The 22774-nt window shown below is 45.7% G+C and overlaps 1 protein-coding gene across 1 annotated transcript in view; it reads right to left on the reverse strand.

Annotated features, from left to right (window-relative positions):
* Positions 1 to 1002, reverse strand: part of GPATCH8 (G-patch domain containing 8) — a 104410-nt gene extending 103408 nt beyond the window's left edge. Inside the window, exon 1 of the mRNA XM_061591128.1 lies at positions 838 to 1002. Coding sequence (XP_061447112.1) covers positions 838 to 882 — 45 coding nt within the window. The 5' untranslated portion in view covers positions 883 to 1002. The remainder of the gene's footprint in view (positions 1 to 837) is intronic.
* Between the last annotated feature and the right edge of the window lie 21772 nt (positions 1003 to 22774).

Raw genomic sequence — 22774 nt, forward strand, 5'->3', positions numbered from 1 at the left:
CTTGCATTCTCATCCAAAGATAAAAAGGAAATCCTTCAATAAAAGCTTGTGAGGAAACAAAACTGCGAAGCAGCCCCCATAGTTGAGCAAATATTCCTCCCACCGTATCTATCAGTTACACAATACACAGCCCCTTAAAGGCAACCGCACAGAAATACTCATTATTTACGGACTCCCTTTTTATTCTGGGATAACGACAACAAGGAAGTGAAGAATGGGTGCAAGGGAAGCCAAGTAATCAATAGTAGCTGTGTTGGGCTAGACACAAAAGGAGATAATTCCAAATTAACCTCCAACACTCAGATCTTTGATTAAAGGCAGGCAATAAGCCATAGCTATTCCTCCCCTTCAATACTAAAACCCATTTCCTTCCCCAAACCCTATGACAATTAATAGGAAAGCAGAAAGGAAGGCACCTCATCTATCTTAGGTGAGGTGAAGAAACTCAGAGTGAAGTAAAATTGAGACAGCATCCTCTCCATCCCAACCAAGCCTTGCAAGAGACTATGGGAGGAATAACCACCTAGGAAGAAAAACACCAGCCCCATCAAACCTGACCGGGAAAGAGGAGCGGAGTGAGAATAGTCAGAAAGAGGCAAAGAGGTAGAAGGAAAAGTCACCTCCAACATCTAGCCAAGAACTGGGCGGGTAAATGGGGAAAATCAGAGGTCTCTTTATGAAGAGGCCTTAACCAACCAAAGCAAATAATAAAATGGGAAGGGTAGCGAAAAGGGGGAGGAGGTTCGTCACTTTCATCAGACCAACAAGGAGAGGAGAGAAGCGGGATTTAATGCACCACAGGCTTCCCGTCCACCCCCTGCGGCAGATATCGGTTACCTGGAAGTCCCTGTCCTCGTTGAAGCGGGAGAACCTATCCGCCATTTTGATTCGGTTCGCCTCTACCTTAGTCAGGAGACTGCGACGAAGACGGGCGGTACGTACTTGACGTGCGCGCGCCCGACGAGATAATCTCGTCCATTATTAGACCCACACTGACTTTCGACTTCCGGATTTCTGTTGACGCCTCTCTTTGGTCTGTTGTAGGAAAAGTAACAGCTGCCCCTAGAAAAACAACGCAGAAAGCCAGGATTTTAGCGTAGCTGAGATTGGACCGCAGCGGAGCCTTTCCTCCCCCCTTTCTTGTTTTATATTGAGTAGCAAATGTGGGTTTTGTTTTTTTAAAAAAACTAAGCGCAGCGTGTCAACGATGCATAAGGCTTCTGCCTGCAACTGAGTGTGCTGTATTTGCGTAGAGAGAAGTGAAGGGAAATTTTCATTAAATTGATCTTTGCTTTGCAATTTCCTGCTCTAAATGAGCTTCAGCTCCACCTCTAGCCTACAGTGTAAACAATGGGCTGCATTACACGGCTGTCGTAAGCCCCACACTGTGATATGCGGTTAATGTCAACAAAAAAAGAGAGCATTGTGCTGCGCTTGGCAGTGCAGGTTTTTAAATGTTCAAAAATCAATAAAGCTACGTTTTCTCCCAGACGAAATAAGACTTGAGCTAGAAAGAAATCTCCCTTCTTTCCCGCTGCCTTTGGTTATGTGTGTGTGTACTCCCCAATCATATTAACTACGCTAAAATCCTGGATGCTCTCACATCCGCCCTGCGAGATTTTTTTAAAGGCACTCAATGTAGATTCTAATTTGTTTTTTAAAAAAGAAGTTTGTTTCCCTAAATCTTACGAGTCTAGACTAAAATATCTTTAGGAAGCAACCCTAACACCATAGATTTAAAAAAATCGATCTCAAACTTGGGACTCGCGACAGGGATGCGCATACGCGCGCCTCAGATTCTAGCTCGTTTTGCCCCACCAGTCACTCAGGTCAAGGCATGTAAACGACGTCTCTGCTTTTCTTCTCTGCAATTACAGAGATGTTAGAAACTCTGCGTCTATTAGTCGATTCACTGTCGCCCCCTCACGCTGCTGTACTTCGCAAACATTTTCTGTGTGCGACCGCTAGAGGCCGGCCAAGACCGCCTTTAGCGTTTGAGCCGGCAACGACCTGAAGCAACTCTTTGGGCACGTCGTCTGGCTGTTCCCAGGTGTTGTATACACTCCCACCCACGGAGCTGTTACCAGCACTGGGCAACTCTCCTTCTCTCTCTCTGTTCCCCTTTCGAGAAAAGGGTCGCGTGCGTCAAATGTCGGCGAGTCTGAGACGTAACTGATGGATGTTAACCATAAGAACATAAGAAAGAACATAAGAAGAGCCTGCTGGATCAGGCCAGTGGCCCATCTAGTCCAGCATCCTGTTCTCACAGTGGCCAACCAGGTGCCTGGGGGAAGCCCGCAAGCAGGACCCGAGTGCAAGAACACTCTCCCCTCCTGAGGCTTCCAGCAACTGGTTTTCAGAAGCATGCTGCCTCTGACTAGGGTGGCAGAGCACAGCCATCACGGCTAGCAGCCATTGATAGCCTGTCCTCCATGAATTTGTCTAATCTTCTTTTAAAGCCGTCCAAGCTGGTGGCCATTACTGCATCTTGTGGGAGCAAATTCCATAGTTTAACTATGCGCTGAGTAAAGAAGTACTTCCTTTTGTCTGTCCTGAATCTTCCAACATTCAGCTTCTTTGAATGTCCACGAGTTCTAGTATTATGAGAGAGGGAGAAGAACTTTTCTCTATCCACTTTCTCAATGCCATGCATAATTTTATACACTTCTATCATGTCTCCTCTGACCCGCCTTTTCTCTAAACTAAAAAGCCCCAAATGCTGCAACCTTTCCTCGTAAGGGAGTCGCTCCATCCCCTTGATCATTCTGGTTGCCCTCTTCTGAACCTTTTCCAACTCTATAATATCCTTTTTGAGATGAGGCGACCAGAACTGTACACAGTATTCCAAATGCAGCCGCACCATAGATTTATACAACGGCATTATGATATCGGCTGTTTTATTTTCAATACCTTTCCTAATTATGGCTAGCATGGAATTTGCCTTTTTCACAGCTGCCGCACACTGGGTCGACATTTTCATCGTGCTGTCCACTACAACCCCGAGGTCTCTCTCCTGGTCGGTCACCGCCAGTTCAGACCCCATGAGCGTATATGTGAAATTCAGATTTTTTGCTCCAATATGCATAATTTTACACTTGTTTATATTATTTATTTATTTAATTTATATACCGCCCTAAGCCCGAAGGCTCTCTGGGCGGTGTACAAAAAGATAAAAAACAAGCAATATATAAATACAATAAATACAATAAATCAAGAAAACAAAACAAACAAACAATAAAAGAACCAAACAACATCCAAAAATACAAATAATGATGAAAATACCATTAAAACACACATTAAAATGCCTGGGAGTATAAAAAGGTTTTCACCTGGCGCCGAAAAGATAGTAGTGTCGGCGCCAGGCGCACCTCATCAGGAAGGCTGTTCCACAGTTCGGGGGCCACCACAGAAAAGGCCCTGGTTCTAGTCACCACCCTCCGAGCTTCTCGATGGGATGGCACTCGGAGGAGGGCCTTAGATGTTGAGTGCAGTGTCCGGGTAGGTTCATATTGGGAGAGGCGGTCCACCAGGTATTGCGGTCCCATGCTGTGTAGGGCTTTATAGGTCAAAACCAGCACTTTGAATCTAGCCCGGAAACAAACAGGAAGCCAGTGCAGACGGGCCAGAACAGGTGTTATATGAGCGGACCTTCTGGTCTGCGTCAGCAATCTGGCCGCTGCATTCTGGACTAGTTGTAGTTTCCGAACAGTCTTCAAGGGCAGCCCAACGTAGAGCGCATTGCAGTAGTCCAGTCTAGAAGTTACCAGAGCATAAACAACTGAGGCGAGGTCGTCACTGTCCAGATAGGGACGTAGCTGGGCTACCAGGCGAAGATGGTAGAAAGCATTCCGTGCCACCGAGGCCACCTGGGCCTCAAGTGACAAGGAAGGATCAAAAAGAACCCCCAAGCTACGCACCTGTTCCTTCAAGGGGAGTGTAATATTGAATTGCATTTGCCATTTTTCCACCCATTCACTCAGTTTGGAGAGATCTTTTTTGGAGCTCTTCACAATCCCTTTTTGTTTTAACAACCCTGAACAATTTAGTGTCGTCAGCAAACTTGGCCACTTCACTGCTCACTCCTAATTCTAGGTCATTAATGAACAAGTTGAAAAGTACAGGTCCCAATACCGATCCTTGAGGGACTCCACTTTCTACAGCCCTCCATTGGGAGAACTGTCCGTTTATTCCTACTCTCTGCTTTCTGCTTCTTAACCAATTCCTTATCCACAAGAGGACCTCTCCTCTTATTCCATGACTGCTAAGCTTCCTCAGAAGTCTTTGGTGAGGTACCTTGTCAAACGCTTTTTGAAAGTCTAAGTACACTATGTCCACTGGATCACCTCTATCTATATGCTTGTTGACACTCTCAAAGAATTCTAGTAGGTTACTGAGACAGGACTTTCCCTTGCAGAAGCCATGCTGGCTCTGCTTCAGCAAGGCTTGTTCTTCTATGTGCTTAGTTAATCTAGCTTTAATAATACTTTCTACCAGTTTTCCAGGGACAGAAGTTAAGCTAACTGGCCTGTAATTTCCGGGATCCCCTCTGGATCCCTTTTTGAATATTGGCGTTACATTTGCCACTTTCCAGTCCTTAGGCACGGAGGAGGACCCGAGGGACAAGTTACATATTTTAGTTAGCAGATCAGCAATTTCACATTTGAGTTCTTTGAGAACTCTCGGGTGGATGCCATCCGGGCCCGGTGATTTGTCAGTTTTTATATTGTCCATTAAGCCTAGAACTTCCTCTCTCGTTACCACTATTTGTCTCAGTTCCTCAGAACCCCTTCCTGCAAATGTTAGTTCAGGTTCAGGGATCTGCCCTATATCTTCCACTGTGAAGACAGATGCAAAGAATTCATTTAGCTTCTCTGCAATCTCCTTATCGTTCTTTAGTACACCTTTGACTCCCTTATCATCCAAGGGTCCAATCGCCTCCCTAGATGGTCTCCTGCTTTGAATGTATTTATAGAATTTTTTTTTGTTGGTTTTTATGTTCTTAGCAATGTGCTCCTCAAATTCTTTTTTAGCATCCCTTATTGTCTTCTTGCATTTCTTTTGCCAGAGTTTGTGTTCTTTTTTATTTTCTTCATTCGGACAAGACTTCCATTTTCTGAAGGAAGACTTTTTGCCTCTAAGAGCTTCCTTGACTTTGCTCGTTAACCATGCTGGCATCTTCTTGGCCCTGGCGGTACCTTTTCTGATCTGCGGTATGCACTCCAGTTGAGCTTCTAATATAGTGTTTTTAAACAACTTCCAAGCATTTTCGAGTGATGTGACCCTCTGGACTTTGTTTTTCAGCTTTCTTTTTACCAATCCCCTCATTTTTGTGAAGTTTCTTCTTTTGAAGTCAAATGTGACCGTGTTGGATTTTCTTGGCAATTGGCCATTTACATGTACGTTTAATTTAATAGCACTGTGGTCACTGCTCCCAATCGGTTCAACAACACTTACATCTCACACCAGGTCCCGGTCCCCACTGAGGATTAAGTCCAGGGTTGCCATCCCTCTGGTCGGTTCCATGACCAACTGGTCTAGGGAATAGTCATTTAAAATATCTAGAAACTTTGCTTCTTTGTCATGACTGGAACACATATGCGGCCAGTCTATGTCCGGGTAGTTGAAGTCACCCATTACTACCACATTTCCTAGTTTGGATGCTTCCTCAATTTCATATCTCATCTCCAGGTCTCCCTGAGCATTTTGATCAGGGGGACGATAGATCGTTCCCAGTATTAAGTCGCTCCTGGGGCATGGTATCACCACCCACAACGATTCTGTGGAGGAGTCTGCCTCTTTTGGGGTTTCGAGCTTGCTGGATTCAATGCCTTCTTTCACGTATAGAGCGACTCCGCCACCAATACGTCCTTCCCTGTCCTTCCGATATAGTTTATATCCAGGGATAACCGTATCCCACTGGTTTTCTCCATTCCACCAGGTCTCCGTTATGCTCACTATATCAATGCTCTCCTCTAAGACCAAGCACTCCAGTTCTCCCATCTTGGTTCGGAGGCTCCTTAGCATTAGCGTACAGGCACTTGTAAGCAGTGTCTCTCTTCAAGTGTCTTTGGCACTTGTGGTTTGGCCTGTGGTAATTTTGCTCTTCTGAATTTATATCCTGTGCCCCTGCTCTCACAATGCCTACTTCTAGGCCTACCCCTTTTAAAATTTCATCATTTCTTTGGTTTTTATCCCAGGGGGGAGGTTTATTCCGAACCAGACCTTTCTCAGCTCCTGTCGGGTTTCCCCCCTCAGTCAGTTTAAAAGCTGCTCTGCCACCTTTTTAATTTTAAGTGCCAGCAGTCTGGTTCCATTCTGGTTCAAGTGGAGCCCGTCCCTTTTGTACAGGCCCGGCTTGTCCCAAAATGTTCCCCAGTGCCTAACAAATCTACACCCTTCCACCCGACACCATCGTCTCATCCACGCATTGAGACTGCAAAGCTGGGCCTGTCTGGCCAGTCCTGCGCGTGGAACCGGTAGCATTTCAGAGAAAGCCACCTTGGAGGTCCTGGCTTTCAGCATCCTACCTAGCAACCTAAATTTTGCTTCCAGGACCTCACGGCTGCATTTCCCCATGTCGTTGGTGCCAACGTGCATGTCAGCTCTACACTGCATCAGCAGTGTCAAGGGGGGCTGGAAATTCCTGGGTCTTTGGCAGGGAAGGAAAGTCCTTAGCCAGCAGTCAGGTTGTAAATCTGCCAGGCCTATCCGAAGCGTACTTGCCGAGTCAGAAGTCCAGAAGCGAGGTCAGTGGAGGTCCGGGATCAATTGCCAAGGAGGTCAGTCAAAGAGATGCTGCAGGGAAACTAGGTATACACAAAGCCACGCCTGACGTTGCAGTCAGCAACAAGCTGCAGCCAAGGTGTGCCTTATAAAGAGCAGGATGGACAGCAGGTGTGAGTCCTCAGCGTTTGGGCCTTAAGGAGACAGGCCTGCCTCTCTTCTGCCTGACCTTCTGCTGTCTACGTTCTGCAGGTGAGGGGGGAGTATCCTGTGCACTGTCTGTGTCTGGCTGCAGGGACTCTGCCGTATCTGGGGTGCTCTGCAGCTGAGGGGCAGAAGGAGCTGGATTCTTAGGAGGCTCCTCCGTGTCTCCTGCTGCTCCTGGGTCTGCTGCTGTTACTCCCGAGTCATCCTCATCTGAGGAGTCCTCTGACGGGGCCATGACAGTGCACCACGACCACTGACTCCTCCCCAGCACTGTCTACCAAACTATCTAAACGACGGCCGATATCCGCAACCTTCGCACCAGGCAGGCAAAACACCTTGCGGTCTACACGCCCATCACACACCCCACTGTCTATGTTCCTAATGATCGAATCACCCACTACAAGGATCCCTCCACCCCCTGGAGATATATCCTTGGCACGGGAGGATAGCTGCTCATCCCCCAAGGAATGGGTCCCTTCTAAGGGATCGTTTCCCTCTTCCTCAACTGGATGCTCTCCTTCCCCGAGACCATCGTTCTCCATGATAGCAGGAGAGCTATCATCGTTGGAGTGGGACACAGCTATAACGTCCCTGAAGGCCTCCTCCACACACCTCTCTGCCTCTCTCAGCTTTTCCAGGTCTGCCACCTTGGCCTCAAGGAAATGAAGTCGTTCCCGGAGAGCCAGGAGCTCATTGCACCGAGAGCACACCCACGACTGCTGTCCAACAGGCAGATAGTCGTACATGCTGCAGGCTGTGCAAAACACTGGAAAGCCTCCACACACCTGCTGGCTTCTTACCTGCATAGTTTTGTTTGAGGTTTATTACGTCAATAGGTTGGAGACTGCGATTTAGTTGAGGTCAGGGAACAGACGGGCAGAGTGGGGGGCCCTGGCCTCCTCGCTCTGCTGCTTAACTCGCCTGGACGCTCCGTCAGCTGGGGCCTGGACGCTCCGTCAGCTGGGGCCTGGACGCTCCGTCAGCTGGGGCCTGGACGCTCCGTCAGCTGGGGCCTGGACGCTCCGTCAGCTGGGGCCTGGACGCTCCGTCAGCTGGGGCCTGGACGCTCCGTCAGCTGGGGCCTGGACGCTCCGTCAGCTGGGGCCTGGACGCTCCGTCAGCTGGGGCCTGGACGCTCCGTCAGCTGGGGCCTGGACGCTCCGTCAGCTGGGGCCTGGACGCTCCATCAGCTGGGGCCTGGACGCTCCGTCAGCTGGGGCCTGGACGCTCCGTCAGCTGGGGCCTGGACGCTCCGTCAGCTGGGGCCTGGATGCTCCGTCAGCTGGGGCCTGGACGCTCCGTCAGCTGGGGCTCCCTCTAGCTCGTGGAGCAGGCTCCCTCACTAGGTGCTCTGACTTTATATGTGTGGCTGGTTCCTCCCAGCTACTGCTGCCAGCCAATGATGTGTTACTTGAGGCTGATGGCTCAACTATCAGCTGGGGCTTAACTCTTTAGTAGTATCTCAGGCTTCCTTCCTTTGAAGGCAGGAAGGCAGGCTTCCTTCCTGAGCGAGGGGCGGGGCTGTTTAAGCTTTTGGCTGCTTTTAATCTCAGCAAGGGGCTGCGACTTCCAGGCAAGTCTTTTGTGTTTGTTGTTTTCCCACCTAGAACAGCCTGACCTTTCTTTAACCTAGGGAAACAGAGCTTGTGGTTGTGTTTCAGGAAGGCTGAAGCTGCCCTTTTTAGCAAGGACTGAGCTGACTCTCTCCCTGTATGTATCGGTGGAGTTTTCTTTTTCCCCTTCTCTCCGACTGGAATTTAGCCTTATTTACAGTGTCCCCTGAAGCTTTCCTGCTGGGGTGGTGTTGAACCATGTCGGCTCCGAAGTAAATGCAGTGGGATTCACTTCCAGATTATGGTTACGATTGCAGCTTACGCTCCGTTGAACACAGTGGGATTTATTTTGAGTAAGTGTGAACAGAATCACACTGTAAGGCTGTAACCTATGCACAAGTACCTGGGAATAAATCCTTATGGGATTTACTTCTGATTAAACACACACTGGATTGGGGTATACATGTTTTAACCCTTTATTTATTTATTTGTAAACCAGTAATTGCCATTGCATTTATTTATATGCATAATGAAGGCACATAAGGCCAGCTCCCTGCTGAAGCTAAGCAGGGTCAGGTCTGGTCACTGCCTGGATGGGAGACCGCCTGGGAACCATATGTAAGCCGCCTTGGGTTTCTATGATGAAAAAAAAGGCGGGGTACAAATGTAATAAATAAATAATAATCACCTATGTATGTGAAAGGTTCAGGGTGGGCAACAGCACTGCAGTCATAAGGTTTTTTTCATTATTTATTTAATCCAAAATTCTATTCTGCCTTAAAAAATATTATTACATGTGCCCCAGTTCTCTGAGTGCCAGCATTACAGTGAGGCAGGTTATGTTACATTGAATGAGGTCACTGTTGTTTTTAATGATAAATGGTTTTATTTTCACATATATTCAAGTTGTGCATAAGTGAAGGCTCAAACAGTTTAGACCAGCCTTTCCCAGCCAGTGTGCCTCCAGATGTTGTTGGACCACAACTCCCATCAGCCTCAGCTAGCATTGCCAATGGTCAGGAAGATGGGAGTTGTGGTTCAACAACATCTGGAGGCACACTGGTTGGGAAAGGCTGGTTTAGACACTACTCTCCCCATCAGATTCCTTGGGAGGCTACCAGCACTGTAGGATTCTTGCAGTCTCTTTTAGTCCCAGTTTGAAACCTGCAGCTTCTTCACAAGCTGCTTGATGACATCATCTCCCACAAGGAAGGGGAAGCTGGAAAAGGAAAGACATGCCCCTGCCACAAAGAATCTCTAGATTATTTAACTTTAATGGCAACTTATTGGCTCCAGTTTACATAACAAAGAGGATACTTAACAAGAGAAATTGATTTTACCAGTCCTCCTCCAGACCCCAATCTCATAGCAATATTGTGTGACTTAAAGTATATAAATGTCAAAATTACTAAATATAACAATTACAGTTGATAAACCCAGTTTAAAAGTTGCTAAATGTATTGTGTACCTAAAGGCCCAAGAACATGGTGGAATTGAATGAAGGGGAGGGTTGGGTCAAAAACCAATTTATTCATAGAATCATAGAATAGTAGAGTTGGAAGGGGCCTATAAGGCCATAAAGTCCAACCCCCTGCTCAATGCAGGAATCCAAATCAAAGCATTCCCGACAGATGGCTGTCCAGCTGCCTCTTGAATGCCTCCAGTGTTGGACAGCCTACTACCTCTCTAGGTAATTGGTTCCATTGTCGTATGGCTCTAAAAGTTAGGAAGTTTTTCCTGATGTCCAGTTGAAATCTGGCTTCCTGCAACTTGAGCCCATTATTCTGTATCCTGCACTCTGGGATGATTGAGAAGAGATCCCGGACCTCCTGTGTGTGACAACCTTTCATATCTCCCCTCAGTCTTCTCTTCTCCAGGCTAAACATGCCCAGTTCTTTCAGTCTCTCCTCATAGGGCTTTGTTTCCAGTCCCCTGATCATCCTTGTTGCCCTCCTCTGAACCTGTTCCAGTTTGTCTGCATCCTTCTTGAAGTGCGGAGACCAGAACTGGACGCAGTATTCAATATGAGGCCTAACCAGTGCTGACTAGAGGGGAACTAATACTTCACATGATTTGGAAACTATACTTCTGTTAATGCAGCCTAATATAGCATTTGCCTTTTTTGCAGCCACATCTCACTGTTGGCTCATATTCAGCTTGTGATCAATGACAATTCCAAGATCCTTCTCACATGTTGTATTGCTGAGCCAAGTATCCCCCAAGTATCATCTTCATAGGCAAGACAGTCTTATAGTCCAGCTAAGGTGGACACTGCTATGTCAGAGCTTAGTAACTAGTTGATAACCTTGCCCTTGGAACAGCAAAGCCAAATGTACAATAATAGTAGTAGAAAAGAGATGGGAACAGTTTTGGGGCTCATTCACACAAGAACTGAACTTCATATTAAAGACGCAGCTTTTGCCATCACGATAAATATGCAAGGCTCACACTTCCTACCTTCCAATCCACTGTTTTCCATTCACACTAGTCAGCGTTCCTCTGGAAAGGTTTAGTGTCGCTGTTTCCTTGTGGCCCCACTCCCAACTTTACATATTTACTCCCTCTGGAATATCCATATTGCTAATGGAGAAGGGGAGGGTTTTTTCTGTCAGTTTCATTGGTTCTTATCAATTGCATGCCTCTTCCCCTGAAGTCAAGAGCCAGTTGGGGTACAATTGACATGAAACTATATGAAACTGATTAGAGGGGTGATTGAGTGAAAGGCAAAGAAGACAGTGGCTGCAGCAGCTCTTCCCTGCGGCAGAGAGCAAGGGAATAGGTGATGGGGCATAGGAGAGCCTGCCCACTAAAAATACCTTGAAGCAAAGTGCCTACATGGAGGAGCACAGCGAAGCTGAGACGGTTTTTCCTTTCCTTTTTGCATTATAATTGGATTGAGTTGATATGGATTTAAAGGGGAAAGCTGTGTTATAGCTTCTGCTTGCCTGCAACGTCATGTGAACCATGCGAATTACAAAGGGATGCAAGTAGCACCAGACACACATTAAATTGCTGTGTGGATGAACCCTTGGTCACTCTGGAGGCTTTGTGTCAGGAGAAAGATTTGGGTAATTTGTCCCTGCTAATTCTCTCCTTAATCTCTTGGCAGCTTTCATGAGCGTAGTATCCTGGATCACTTGTGTGGACTAGGGATTAGGGGCTCCACCTTGTGGTGGTTCTGCTCCTACCTGGCGAGTAGTAGTGACCACGAACTTGGATGGCTTTAAAAAGGGGTTAGATGAATGCTGGAGGATAAAGCTAGTATTGGAGGTGGTATGCCTCTGAATCCTAGTTAGCGGGGAGCATAAGTGGGGATAGTGCTGTTGTGCTCGTGTCCTGCTTGCAGGCTTCACATAGGCACCTGGTTGGCCAATGTGAAAACAGGATGCTGGGCTACATAGGCCTTTGGTCTGATCCAGCCGGGCTCTTCTTATGTTCTTATATTATGTTCAAATAGTTTAGACCAGGAATTTGGCCATCTCGATCTTGTTGGGCACCAGCACCCATCAGCCCCAGTCAGCAGTGGTCAATAGTAAGGAACAAGGGCCCCAGTTTCCCCATCCCTGAGTTATATAATGATGCTTGGACACTATTTTTCCTCTCCATGAGAAGTATCCTCCACAGTTCCTTGTTGTTCTGTATTGTCTCCTTTGTTGTTTAATAATAATAATAATAATAATTAATTTGTTTGTCGCCTATCTGGCAATTAGCCACTCTAGGCGACGTACATTAAAAGAGATAAAATACAATAACAGATGTAATCACATTAATAACAATAGGTAAAATACTAGACAGTCATCAATACATATAAAAGCAATTATAATAACAACATACGATAAATGACAGATGTTTAACAACTGAATTAAAGAACTGAGTGAAATTGCCCGGAGATATTTTGCCTTTTGATCAGATCTAGTTGAGGCTATGATATCCTTTAACAAGTATCTAACAATATTGGCAGATCGGATATAAATGAATAAAATAAACTTACCCCAAATAAGACAGAAATAATAATGATAGGAGGCAGAGTTGACTGGTTAGGGGGGGCAGTATCTGTTCTTGATGGGGGTCATACTCCTCCTTGGGAATCAGGTACACAAATTGCAGGGGCTAGGAGTACTCCCATTGCTTCTGGTTGACCAGGTAGTAGCTGTGGTCTGGAATGGGTTTTCTTAACTTTAGTTGGTATGCCACCTGTTCTTGCTACAGGAAGACAAGGATCAGCTACTATCATTCATGCTTTGGTGATTTCTGGATTAGATTACTTTAATGAGCTTTATGTGCAGCTGCCCTTGAAGATGATGCAGAAACTTCAACTGGTTCAGAATTTGGTTGCTCAGCTGCTAACAGGCCTAAGCTGTATGCCTGTTTTCAACTTCCAGCCCAATTCAAGGTGCTGATCTTGACATTTAAAGCCCTAAACTGGGGTGAGAAACCTTTTGGTGGGGGCAAGTGCTGCATTACCCTAGTGGAAAGCTGAGGGGGGCACATTCCAGTAGTGGGCAAAGCCAGATCTTAAAGTGGACAGGGCCAGACACAATCACATCCTTAATTGTACAGCTACAAGAGTGGCTGTATACTATAGCCAGCGTGGATTTTTCACATTCCACAATGTTAAATTGAAAATACCCCCATGCCATTCTGATGCTTCCCATAAGCTCATTTCAAAACAAAACCTTACATAACTTATAGTCCTGAACTCACAAACGCTTGCTTAACAACCCTCTCAATTTTCATGGCGATAAACAAAACAGTCAGAAAGAATCGAGAGTTAAAACTCTAAAGAGAAAGGAAAAAACCCAGACCCCTTTTGGACTTTTTTCTCTTTTCTCATAATCTGTTGAAAATCATTAACAATCAGCCATGTTCACAGAGGGCCTGTGGCTTCCCATTCCCATCAGCCCTAGCCAGCATGGCCAATGCTCAGCGAGGTGGGAGTTGTAGTCGAACAACACCTGGAGAGCCATAGGTTCCCCATACCAAGTGGCGAAAGATGTGCTGTGAGGGTGATCGGGCATGAGTAGAACATCATAACTGTGCCTACTATGCAGCAGTGAGGGCAGCGAAGAAGGCCCACTTCTCTGCCACCATCGCATCCCCAAGTAGCTTTCCAGTGGAGCATTTCTGTATTGTCAAGGGTCTTTTGACATCAACTCCAGGAAATTGAGTTTTAGACCCTTCAGAGGTCCACTGTGAATTGTTTGCAAGGCACTTTGTGGGTAAAGTTGCTCACCTCTGTTGCAAACTTGATGCCACATCCACATCTACTGTAGTCCCCAGTGAGGTGTCCAGTGCAAAGACTTCTGCAATGTCTTGGTAATGGTTTCAGTTGATGTGGCCTGATGACATGGACAAGGTGCTGCGACCAGCAAAGTGTCCTCTCAACCCTGTCCCTTCTTGGCTTATTAAAGATTGCTGAGGGGTTTGACTGAGTGGATCCAGGGTGTGGTAAATACATCATTGCAAGAGGGAGTGGTTCCAGCCTTCCTGAAAGAGGTGGTGATCTGACTGCTCCTGAAAAAGCCCACCCTGGACCCACTGGTTTGCAACAACTACTGCACGGTCACAAATGTCCTATTTTTAGGGAAGGTGATTGAGAGGGTTGTGGTGCAGCAATTGCAAGTACTCTTGGATGAAACAGATTATCTTGACCAATTCCAGTCTGGGTTCAGGCCTGGTTATGGGACTGAATCGGCCTTGGTTGCCCTGATAGATGACCTTAATCGGGAGAAGGACAGGGGGAGTGCGACCCTGTTATTCTTACTTGATCTCTCTGCGCCTTTTGATACCATTGACCATGGTATCCTTCTGGGCCATCTTGGTGAGGTGAGTATTGGAGGCACTGTTCTACAGTGGTTCCAATCCTATCTTCAGAGTTGCTTTCAGAGAACAGCATTGGGCAATTGTCTTTCGGCCCCCTGGCAGTCTTGCTTGTGAGGCGCTGCAGGGTACCATCTTGTCCCCCATGCTGTTTAACATCTATATGAAGCCCTTGGGAGAGGTCATCAGGAGATTTGGGGTGAGGTGTCAGCAGTACACTAACAATACCCAGCTCTATTTCTCTGTAACATCTGAATCTGCAGAGGCCATGTAAGCCCTGGACCGCTGCCTGGACTCGGTGGTGGGCTGGATGAGGACCAACAAACTGAGTCTGAATCCTAGCAAGATGGAGACACTATGGGTTGGTGGTTCCTGAGTTTGGATAATTGGTCAGTTGCCTGCGGATGGGGTCAAACTCCCTCTGAAAGAGCAGGTCTGTAGTCTGGGGGTGCTCCTGGATCCATCTTTGTTGCTAGAGCCCCAGGTGATCTCAGTGGCTTCTTGTTGTTGTTATGTGCCTCCAAGTCGACTACAACTTATGGCGACCCTATGAATCAGCGTCCTCCAAGAGCATCTGTTGTAAACCACCCTGTTCAAATCTTGTAAGTTCAGGTCTGTGGCTTCATTTATGGAATCAATCCATCTCTTGTTTGGCCTTCCTCCTTCTACTCCCTGCATTAGTGTCTTTTCTAGTGAATCATGTCTTCTCATGATGTGTCCAAAGTATGATAACCTCAGTTTCATCATTTTAGCTTCTAGTGATAGTTCTGGTTTTATTTGTTCAAACACCCAATTATTTGTCTTTTTTGCAGTCCATGGTATGCGCAAAGCTCTCCTCCAACACCACATTTCAAATGAGTTGATATTTCCCTTATCCGCTTTTTTCACTGTCCAACTTTCGCATCCATACATAGAGATTGAGAATACCATGGTCTGAATGATCCTGACTTTAGTGTTCAGTGATACATCTTTACATTTGGGGACCTTTTCTAGTTCTCTCACAGCTTCCCTCCCCACTCCTAGCCTTCTTCTGATTTCTTGACTATTGTCTCCATTTGGGTTAATGACTGTGCCAAGGTATTGATAATCCATGACAAGTTCAATGTCCTCATTGTCAACTGTAAAGCTGCATAAATCTTCTGTTGTCATTACTTTAGTCTTTTTGACATCCAGCTGTAGTCCTGCTTTTGTGCTTTCCTCTTAAACTTTCATCAGCATTTGTTTCAAATCATTACTGGTTTCTGCTAGTAGTATGGTATCGTCTGCATATCTTAAATTATTGATATTTCTCCCTCCTCCTATTCTTACTGCCTCCTCCTTTTCCATCTAAAATTGCGTATGAAACAGAATAAGTGCAATTGTTGTGACATTCCCACTTTCACCATGTGTTGATTGGTGTCTTCCACAGATGGCTAACGTGGAAGCTTTTTCAGTCTCAACATGATTATGGGTCAGTAGTGACTGCATTGCTAGTGATTGAGAATGGGTGATGGTTGCAATACTATTTATTTATTTATTTATCTACCTATCGGGGAGGGGAAACCTTTTGGCTCTGATGGCCACATCCTGCAGTGCTTTAAAGTACCTGAGGCATTGATAGGGAACATGCTCGTGCACCTGATATGGCAGGCTTCACCTCTACTTTCCCTTGCCAATGCACAATTGGGAGTATACATTAAGGCTCCTGATTGAGCATTGGCAGCCCAACTCTACTTCTGTTATATATAGACCACCTTTCAGAAATAAAGTTTCCCACAGTGGTTTACAATAAAACAAACCAATATAAATCTTGATATAATTCTAAAAATCAATATACACAAAGTCTAACCTAATAATAGCGACAGCAGTGCAATCAAAACTGTGTCAGAATCAGCAGGGCAACAAATAACAGAAGGGAAAATCAGTTGCTTAATCCCATCGCTGAAAGAAAACTGGGAGGGTTTCATTCCCTGCAAAAAATAGAGAATAGTCTGCTGAACCAGTTTGAGGGAATATTTAAAAAACACACCAGGGGCCACCACAAAAAAGCCCTCCTTGTTGAGTACAGCCTAGCAGCACCCACAGTACTTGGAGCATGACCCCTTGGAATGACCTCGATGATGACATTCCATGTGTGTATGTGAAGCATGTGTTTGCCAGGAAGAGCCTCACTATATTCTCCCCCCCCCCGGAAATTGTCCCCACACTGAGAAAAATCACCCCAATTTTGCCACAACCATATATGAAACACCTCCCTCTCCAGTTTTCCTAATTTATAAGATAATGTGTTGGATCAAGACTAGCTTCACTAATTCAAGGGGACTTAATAACTTAACTTAAGTTAAGGGGACTTAAGTTATTCGCCGCTAACCTTTCCATTGATTTCAGTAGAACCTAAATGTGACTAACTTACTCTGGATCCAATACGTTTATGAATGTCTGTCCTTGCGTGTTATGTAGTGAAACCCAACAAGCTGGAGTAAAATGCCTACTTTGGAGGTATACTGTATTGAGATGTATGATACTGCCATCTGCTGGTCATGTGTAGAAAGTATTTTTATCACAGAGAGAGAGAGAACTCTGTCATCATCACCCTCCTGAAACAAAATCTTTCCCCAGCTTGAAGGTCTTGTAGCTCACAAGGTATGCCTTATCGTTCATATGGGCACTGATGTGAACTAGGATGTTATGAGTAGCTAAGGCCCAGCCCAGGCAGAGTTTCACTGTGTTAACAGTACTTATATTCTATAAATGAGAAACTCTCACGAGTGCTGGCCTGGAAGCTCAGCCCCCCAGTCCCAGATGGTTCCTCACTGGTGAGAGAAAGGTTGTCATTTTTTAAAAAAAACCTGTTTTGCATATTCCAGTGCTGGCAAGTTTGTGGAGTGAACCTTGTGTCAAATGGAAGGCTATTAAAAGCCTTGGTGTACGTGTGGTTTCCCTGCATCAGAGCCAGTATCTCTCAGCTATGGTTGGTGCACCTGATTTACTTTCCTATTCTACTTATACCCCATCTTCCTGCTAATAGGCACTCTATAATAGCTTTACCACCCAATAATTTCAGTATACTTGAGATCAACAATTAAAACCAATAAACTAAGATGTGGACAAAATCAGTCCCCATTTGAGGCTTGGCAGAACAACAAAGGCCTTTGCAGCCTTCCTGAAAGTTAAAAGGAACTGGGACAGGTAGGTTTCCCCAGGTAGTACCTAAAGTGACACGTACATATCACCAAAAGAGCAAATGCATCACCAAAAAAGAGTGTAGCTTTGTTAAAATTTATGTGTGCTTATATATGTTTAGATGCAAATTTAGAAATAATTACTATAATTTAAATGGAAATACAAGACATCTCACCATAGTGGGGAAGACCATGACCTGTGTGCCTGCCAGCTGTCCAGGTGCTAATTAAATGTTGACAGGCAACTTCAAGCCCCTACTCTCCCTACTTATGGTTCTTTATCTTTAAACCAGACTTGGATCAAGAGCCTTTCAAATAGAGGACTCTTGTCTGTGAAGTAGGATGCATGGCCACACTAATAAGTGCCAAATATATAGTGCCACAACCAAGGAGGCCCAACTCTGCATGGACACTATTCTGGCTGCTGATCTTCAAAGCTTCTGCAGTTAGGCCTCCCCTGCACATCTCGTGGGGGGGGTCCTTTAGGGAAGGGCCATGGTTGCGCATCAGGTTTGAATGCAAAAGGCCACAGGTTCAATCCCTGGCATCTCCAGGTAGGGCTGGAAAAGACCGCAGTCTGAAACCTTGGGGAGCTGCTGCTAGTCAGTATACTGAGCTAGCTGGACCAATGGTCTGATTCAGTATAAGGCAGCTTCCTATCTTTCTATGATATGGGAGGTGATTTCTAAGATACATTTGCTCCAGTTCCTTCAGGACATAAAAACAGCACCTTGAATTTTGCCCAAAAGGTATCTGTAAATGAGTGAAACCTCTTCAAAACTGGTGTGATTTTTCTTTCTGCAGCTGCCATCAATAATTAGTCTGCCGTAGTGGGAAAGTTTTTGGGAACTATTTGGGGCTTTTTTCCCTCTCTTGAATTCCCAGGACCACCAATGGAAGCCAAGTGCAAAAAAGTGGCTTAGAAAGAGGGGCAGACATAACATAGGGCTCATCCATGCTGGCGTTTAATGTGGATTGAAGCTGCTTGTGTTTGTTGTGACATCCACACAATGTCCTCATCCAAGTGGCAGCCCACATTTTCCCCCACCCCCACCACGAAAGTCAGATTTTCCTGATCCATGGACCATCCACAAACAATCCAATAATGGAAGAAAATCCAATATGAAGTTGCATGTTACCCAGCTGTGGATGCACTGAAGAACGTTGCATGGATGGGTTTTTTTACGTGTTTGGTGATGTTTTGCTGGGTGCCATCCATTGCCACACCCCTTTCTTCACTTTTGTTTCCATCAGCCCAATTGTCAAGGTGGTTTAACAATTAGTGCCTCTTCCTGGTGAACTCTGAGAACTGTAGCTCTAGGAAATGAATAGGGATCTCCTAATTCTCAGAATCCTTCAAAAACACTTCCTACGAATTGTGTGAGGAAACCATGACTGTTTAAAGTGGAATAATAATGGAATAAATGTATGGTGTGAATGTCGTCTAGGAGCATCTCAGCCCAGGAATTTGCCTTCAGTGCCAGAACTGAGCTCATAGTCCTTTCACACACAAAATCATTTGTTCCCCATCATCTTCATTTCAGCAGCGGAATTTGGACAGGGGAGAGTTGTTGCCATTGTTAAACAATAGAGAATCAGAAATCTTTGGTGATCTAATGGAAATCACCCAGAGAGTTACCAGTACATCCTGATCTGCCTTCTGCTCACACCTACTGTAGTAGGTACAGCTCCCAATTGGTTTTCAATGGTAGCCCCAGCAGCTATACCAGTATTGGGACTGAAGGCCCTAGAGCAGGAGTGGGGAACCTGAGGACCGAATGTGGCCCTCCATGCCTATCTATCCAGCCCTTGGGACTCTCACTGAGCCATACCCCTCCCTGCCCTTCACCCTCGACAGCTTTTGCCTAGCTGGGATGTGTCCTTCATGTAAGACAATGCCTCTTGCTTGCCTAGGGGTGTGTGTCTATTTGTGTGTGTGTATTTGTAAAAACCTCTGACTTTTGCATGGTGGAAATGTTGTCTATGGTACAAATATAAGAGTCACATCCATTGCTCCACCCACATTTGCCTCTGGCCACACCCATAACTCACATCTAATCTAAGCATGCTTGTGTTCTGTTTTAATAACGTAATGCGACCGTTGTCTCTCCCGATGAAAGTAATCTCCCTCACTCCCCTGCTTCTTCCTCCTCTGATATTAACCACCAGAGGGCTGTATTCACCCATCCTGAAAAACACGCAAGCCAAATCTTGATAGCCCACTGCCAGTTTCAAACCCTGTAAGAGGGCAGACTGGTGTGCTAAGAAAGTGGCTTCAATAAATCTCCGTTTATTCTGTGAGTCTGCAGAGGCAAGGTGAGCTGGTGCTCTCAGTGCACAGATTCTGAGCTTCAGTAATAACAGTAAACAAGAAAACAGACAGATCTGAGTCATCAAGCAGAATTCAGTGGAATGAGAAGTTTCCCTGTGCAAGCCTGACTGAAATGAACAAGGTTAGGCCAGCTAATCTTAACTTGCTTGTGTTATAAAACCTCCTAGATTTTGGAATTGTTTCTTCCCCTTTTGGATATGAAATCTCATTTTTGCTATTTATACAAAAAAGCGTATAAATAGCAGCCGGCGGGGTTAAGCCATGCAGTCCACTCATCTATAAGTAATGGACAGAGGTTCTGTTCCTTTTACAGCTGCACAACAGGAATTCAAAATATGGAAATGGGGAAAGCTTCAGTTGTTGATTTCTGCCTGTTGTATGGCTGTGTTAATGGCACAGAGCTGCTGACCATTATTATGTTTTTTAAGGTGGCAATTCTGAACCCCTTGTCCTAAGCCATGATAGCCTATCCTAAAACATCTCCAAAAGATAACCATCACTGGATCCCATAAATTCACTTGCTGACTTGAAGCAGGACAGTAATGGTGCAGTTATAACTCATTTGTTGTTGTGGACACAGATCAGATGTCTTCTTTGAACACTGCATTTATGTTGCAGGGAAATATTTTAACACTGCTGGGAAAATGCAATTCTTCCCCTGCTGGGACCGTCATTGCTAATGAAACTGTCATGTGGAAGATGGTTGCAAGGAGGGCAGGGGTGAAGAGGTCCAGAGGTAACCACTGGATACTTCTTATGACATGATTGTCAGTGGCACAGCTCCCCCCTCCCACAACATTCTGTGTAACATTATTTTTAAACTGTTAGAAGCAGTCCAGTCTCAGTTGAGTTTAGCAGCCTTCCCCTCCATTACCCCCTGTATGTTGTAATTAGCACTTGGTAATAATTGCCTCTGAACTTGAAAGTTCCATGTTTAGTTATCATGACTAATAACTGTTCCTGCCTTTGTCGATTTTCCTCCGGGTCCTTTTTTCAAAGCTACCTTTGAAAAAGCCATCCTCTGGGGGGTGAATTCCACAGATTCAAATGCCAACCTGTGGTGGCCCCAGCAAGTAGCACTTGCCTTGCAGCACAAGGGGAATGCTTCCGCCTCCCCTCTTGTCAGCACTCAGCACATTCTGTTTCGCCTGCTTGCCTGGCCCATTTTGTGTTACGGTGTCACTGGCCCCTCTCTTCCTGGACTCCAGTGGCAGGGCAGTTGTTCACATGGCGGGGGGGGCGGCGGCTGGTGTAAAGATGCATTATAAATGGGGCTGTGGTGATGGACAGAAAGGATATATCAGATGCGTACTCCTCTCTGGGTCACTCACATCCTGGCCACAATTTCACTGTTTTGGTGATTCTGCTGGCATATCTTCACTGGTGGAATGGCTCCGCTGGCAGAGTCTTCTGCCATCATATCTTTTGTGCCAGTGGCAAATTTCAAGTTCTGCTGGCATAACAGGGCTACCACCAAATCCTCTAAGCCCCTCAGCTGACAGATCTTGAGTATATGATTGCACCTTTATTATGATACATAATGTTTTGTGGCCTTCACTCCAGTCCATGAAAGCTATGCCACAATAAACTAGTTAGTCCTTAAAGTGACTGAAAATGCTTTGTTGCATCTGACGAATACAGTTAGTGCATGGTAGATATGTGTCTAACCTACAAATCAGGAAGTCTCTGGTTTGAGTTTTGCCTCTGCCATACATTTACTATGTAGCCTTGGGCAGGTTACTCTCTCTGGGCCTGGTTCTAGGTTTTGGGAGAGGTCCTCTGCAACATGTTGCCTCTCTTTTTATTTACTTTATTATTGTTGATTTAATTTGTATGTCAATTCCCACACAAAAAGTCCCAAAGTGAATAACAGCAATACTACAAAGCAAATTCAATACATAAAAATGAATGTTTTAAAACAATATACCTAAAGTTAATCCCTCCCCCATGAATGCATCACCACAAACAGTGGTTCCTTTTGGCCCACTTTCAAAAGAAGACAGTTAGTGGTGGCTGTTGCTGGCCACTAGTGATCACCCACCGCAGTGGGTAGGCAGTGATGGGCCACTGCTGCCTATAGGGAAAAGACATGCAAGCAAGCAATGGTGACTTGTTTCTTGCTGCCAGAGCTACTGTCTTGCTCACATGGATCATTGCCAGCACCTGCTGCAATCCGCTGCCGCTGCCAATCAACAGCTACTGGTCTTTGCCACATTGCTGCTTGTTCTCTTTGCTGGGTGAATGAGAATTAGTAATGGTGGCTAGGAGCAAGGGTAGCAGTGGTTGCTCCCGGTGGGTGAGCAAGCCATGCAAAGCAGCCACTGACTCTCTGCTTCTTTGGTAGCACAGTGTGTGTGCTAATGGAGGGGAGGGGCAGGCCCAATCCTCCGGGGCAGAGTCAAATTCCATATCTGCCCATAGACAGGGGCAGATGGTGCTGCTGCTTCAGGCAGGTGGGTCCTAATGAGACCTTGGCAGCTCTCCAGTGATGCCAACCTCTGGCTAAATGGTAGACACAAGAGAGATCTGTGACTCAGTCCTCCAATAGGCATCTTTTTGGCACCTACTGAAGGGTTTTCATTTCCAACAAGCCTTTTAAGTAGAGATCGCTCCCAGTCTGCATCTGTATCGGAATTGTTTTTAAGATGTTTTATTGCTTGTGGTCTGCTGTCCTGGGCTCCTTTGGGAAGGGTGGGGTGTAAATTTCAAACAAATAAGGATTTTGATTCACCTAAAAGCAGCTACATGGCAGGATGGGGTGGAGTGCTAATTCTGTTGGAGCAGCATGCAGCACTGGATAAGGAGGTGTTAACCTTTCCCATCTGGGAAATTTCCCAAATCTAAATTACCCCTCAAAACTGTTGTTTGCCCAAGGGATAATTTAGATGTGGAAAACTGCTGAGGGAGCAACGAGTTAGTTTCCCCAAAGGTGTTTCCATCACATTCAAAGCCTTTCCTGCTTTGGGGTAAAAATTAAA

This window comes from Rhineura floridana, chromosome 11, assembly GCF_030035675.1.
Source record: "Rhineura floridana isolate rRhiFlo1 chromosome 11, rRhiFlo1.hap2, whole genome shotgun sequence".
NCBI lineage: Eukaryota > Metazoa > Chordata > Lepidosauria > Squamata > Rhineuridae > Rhineura > Rhineura floridana.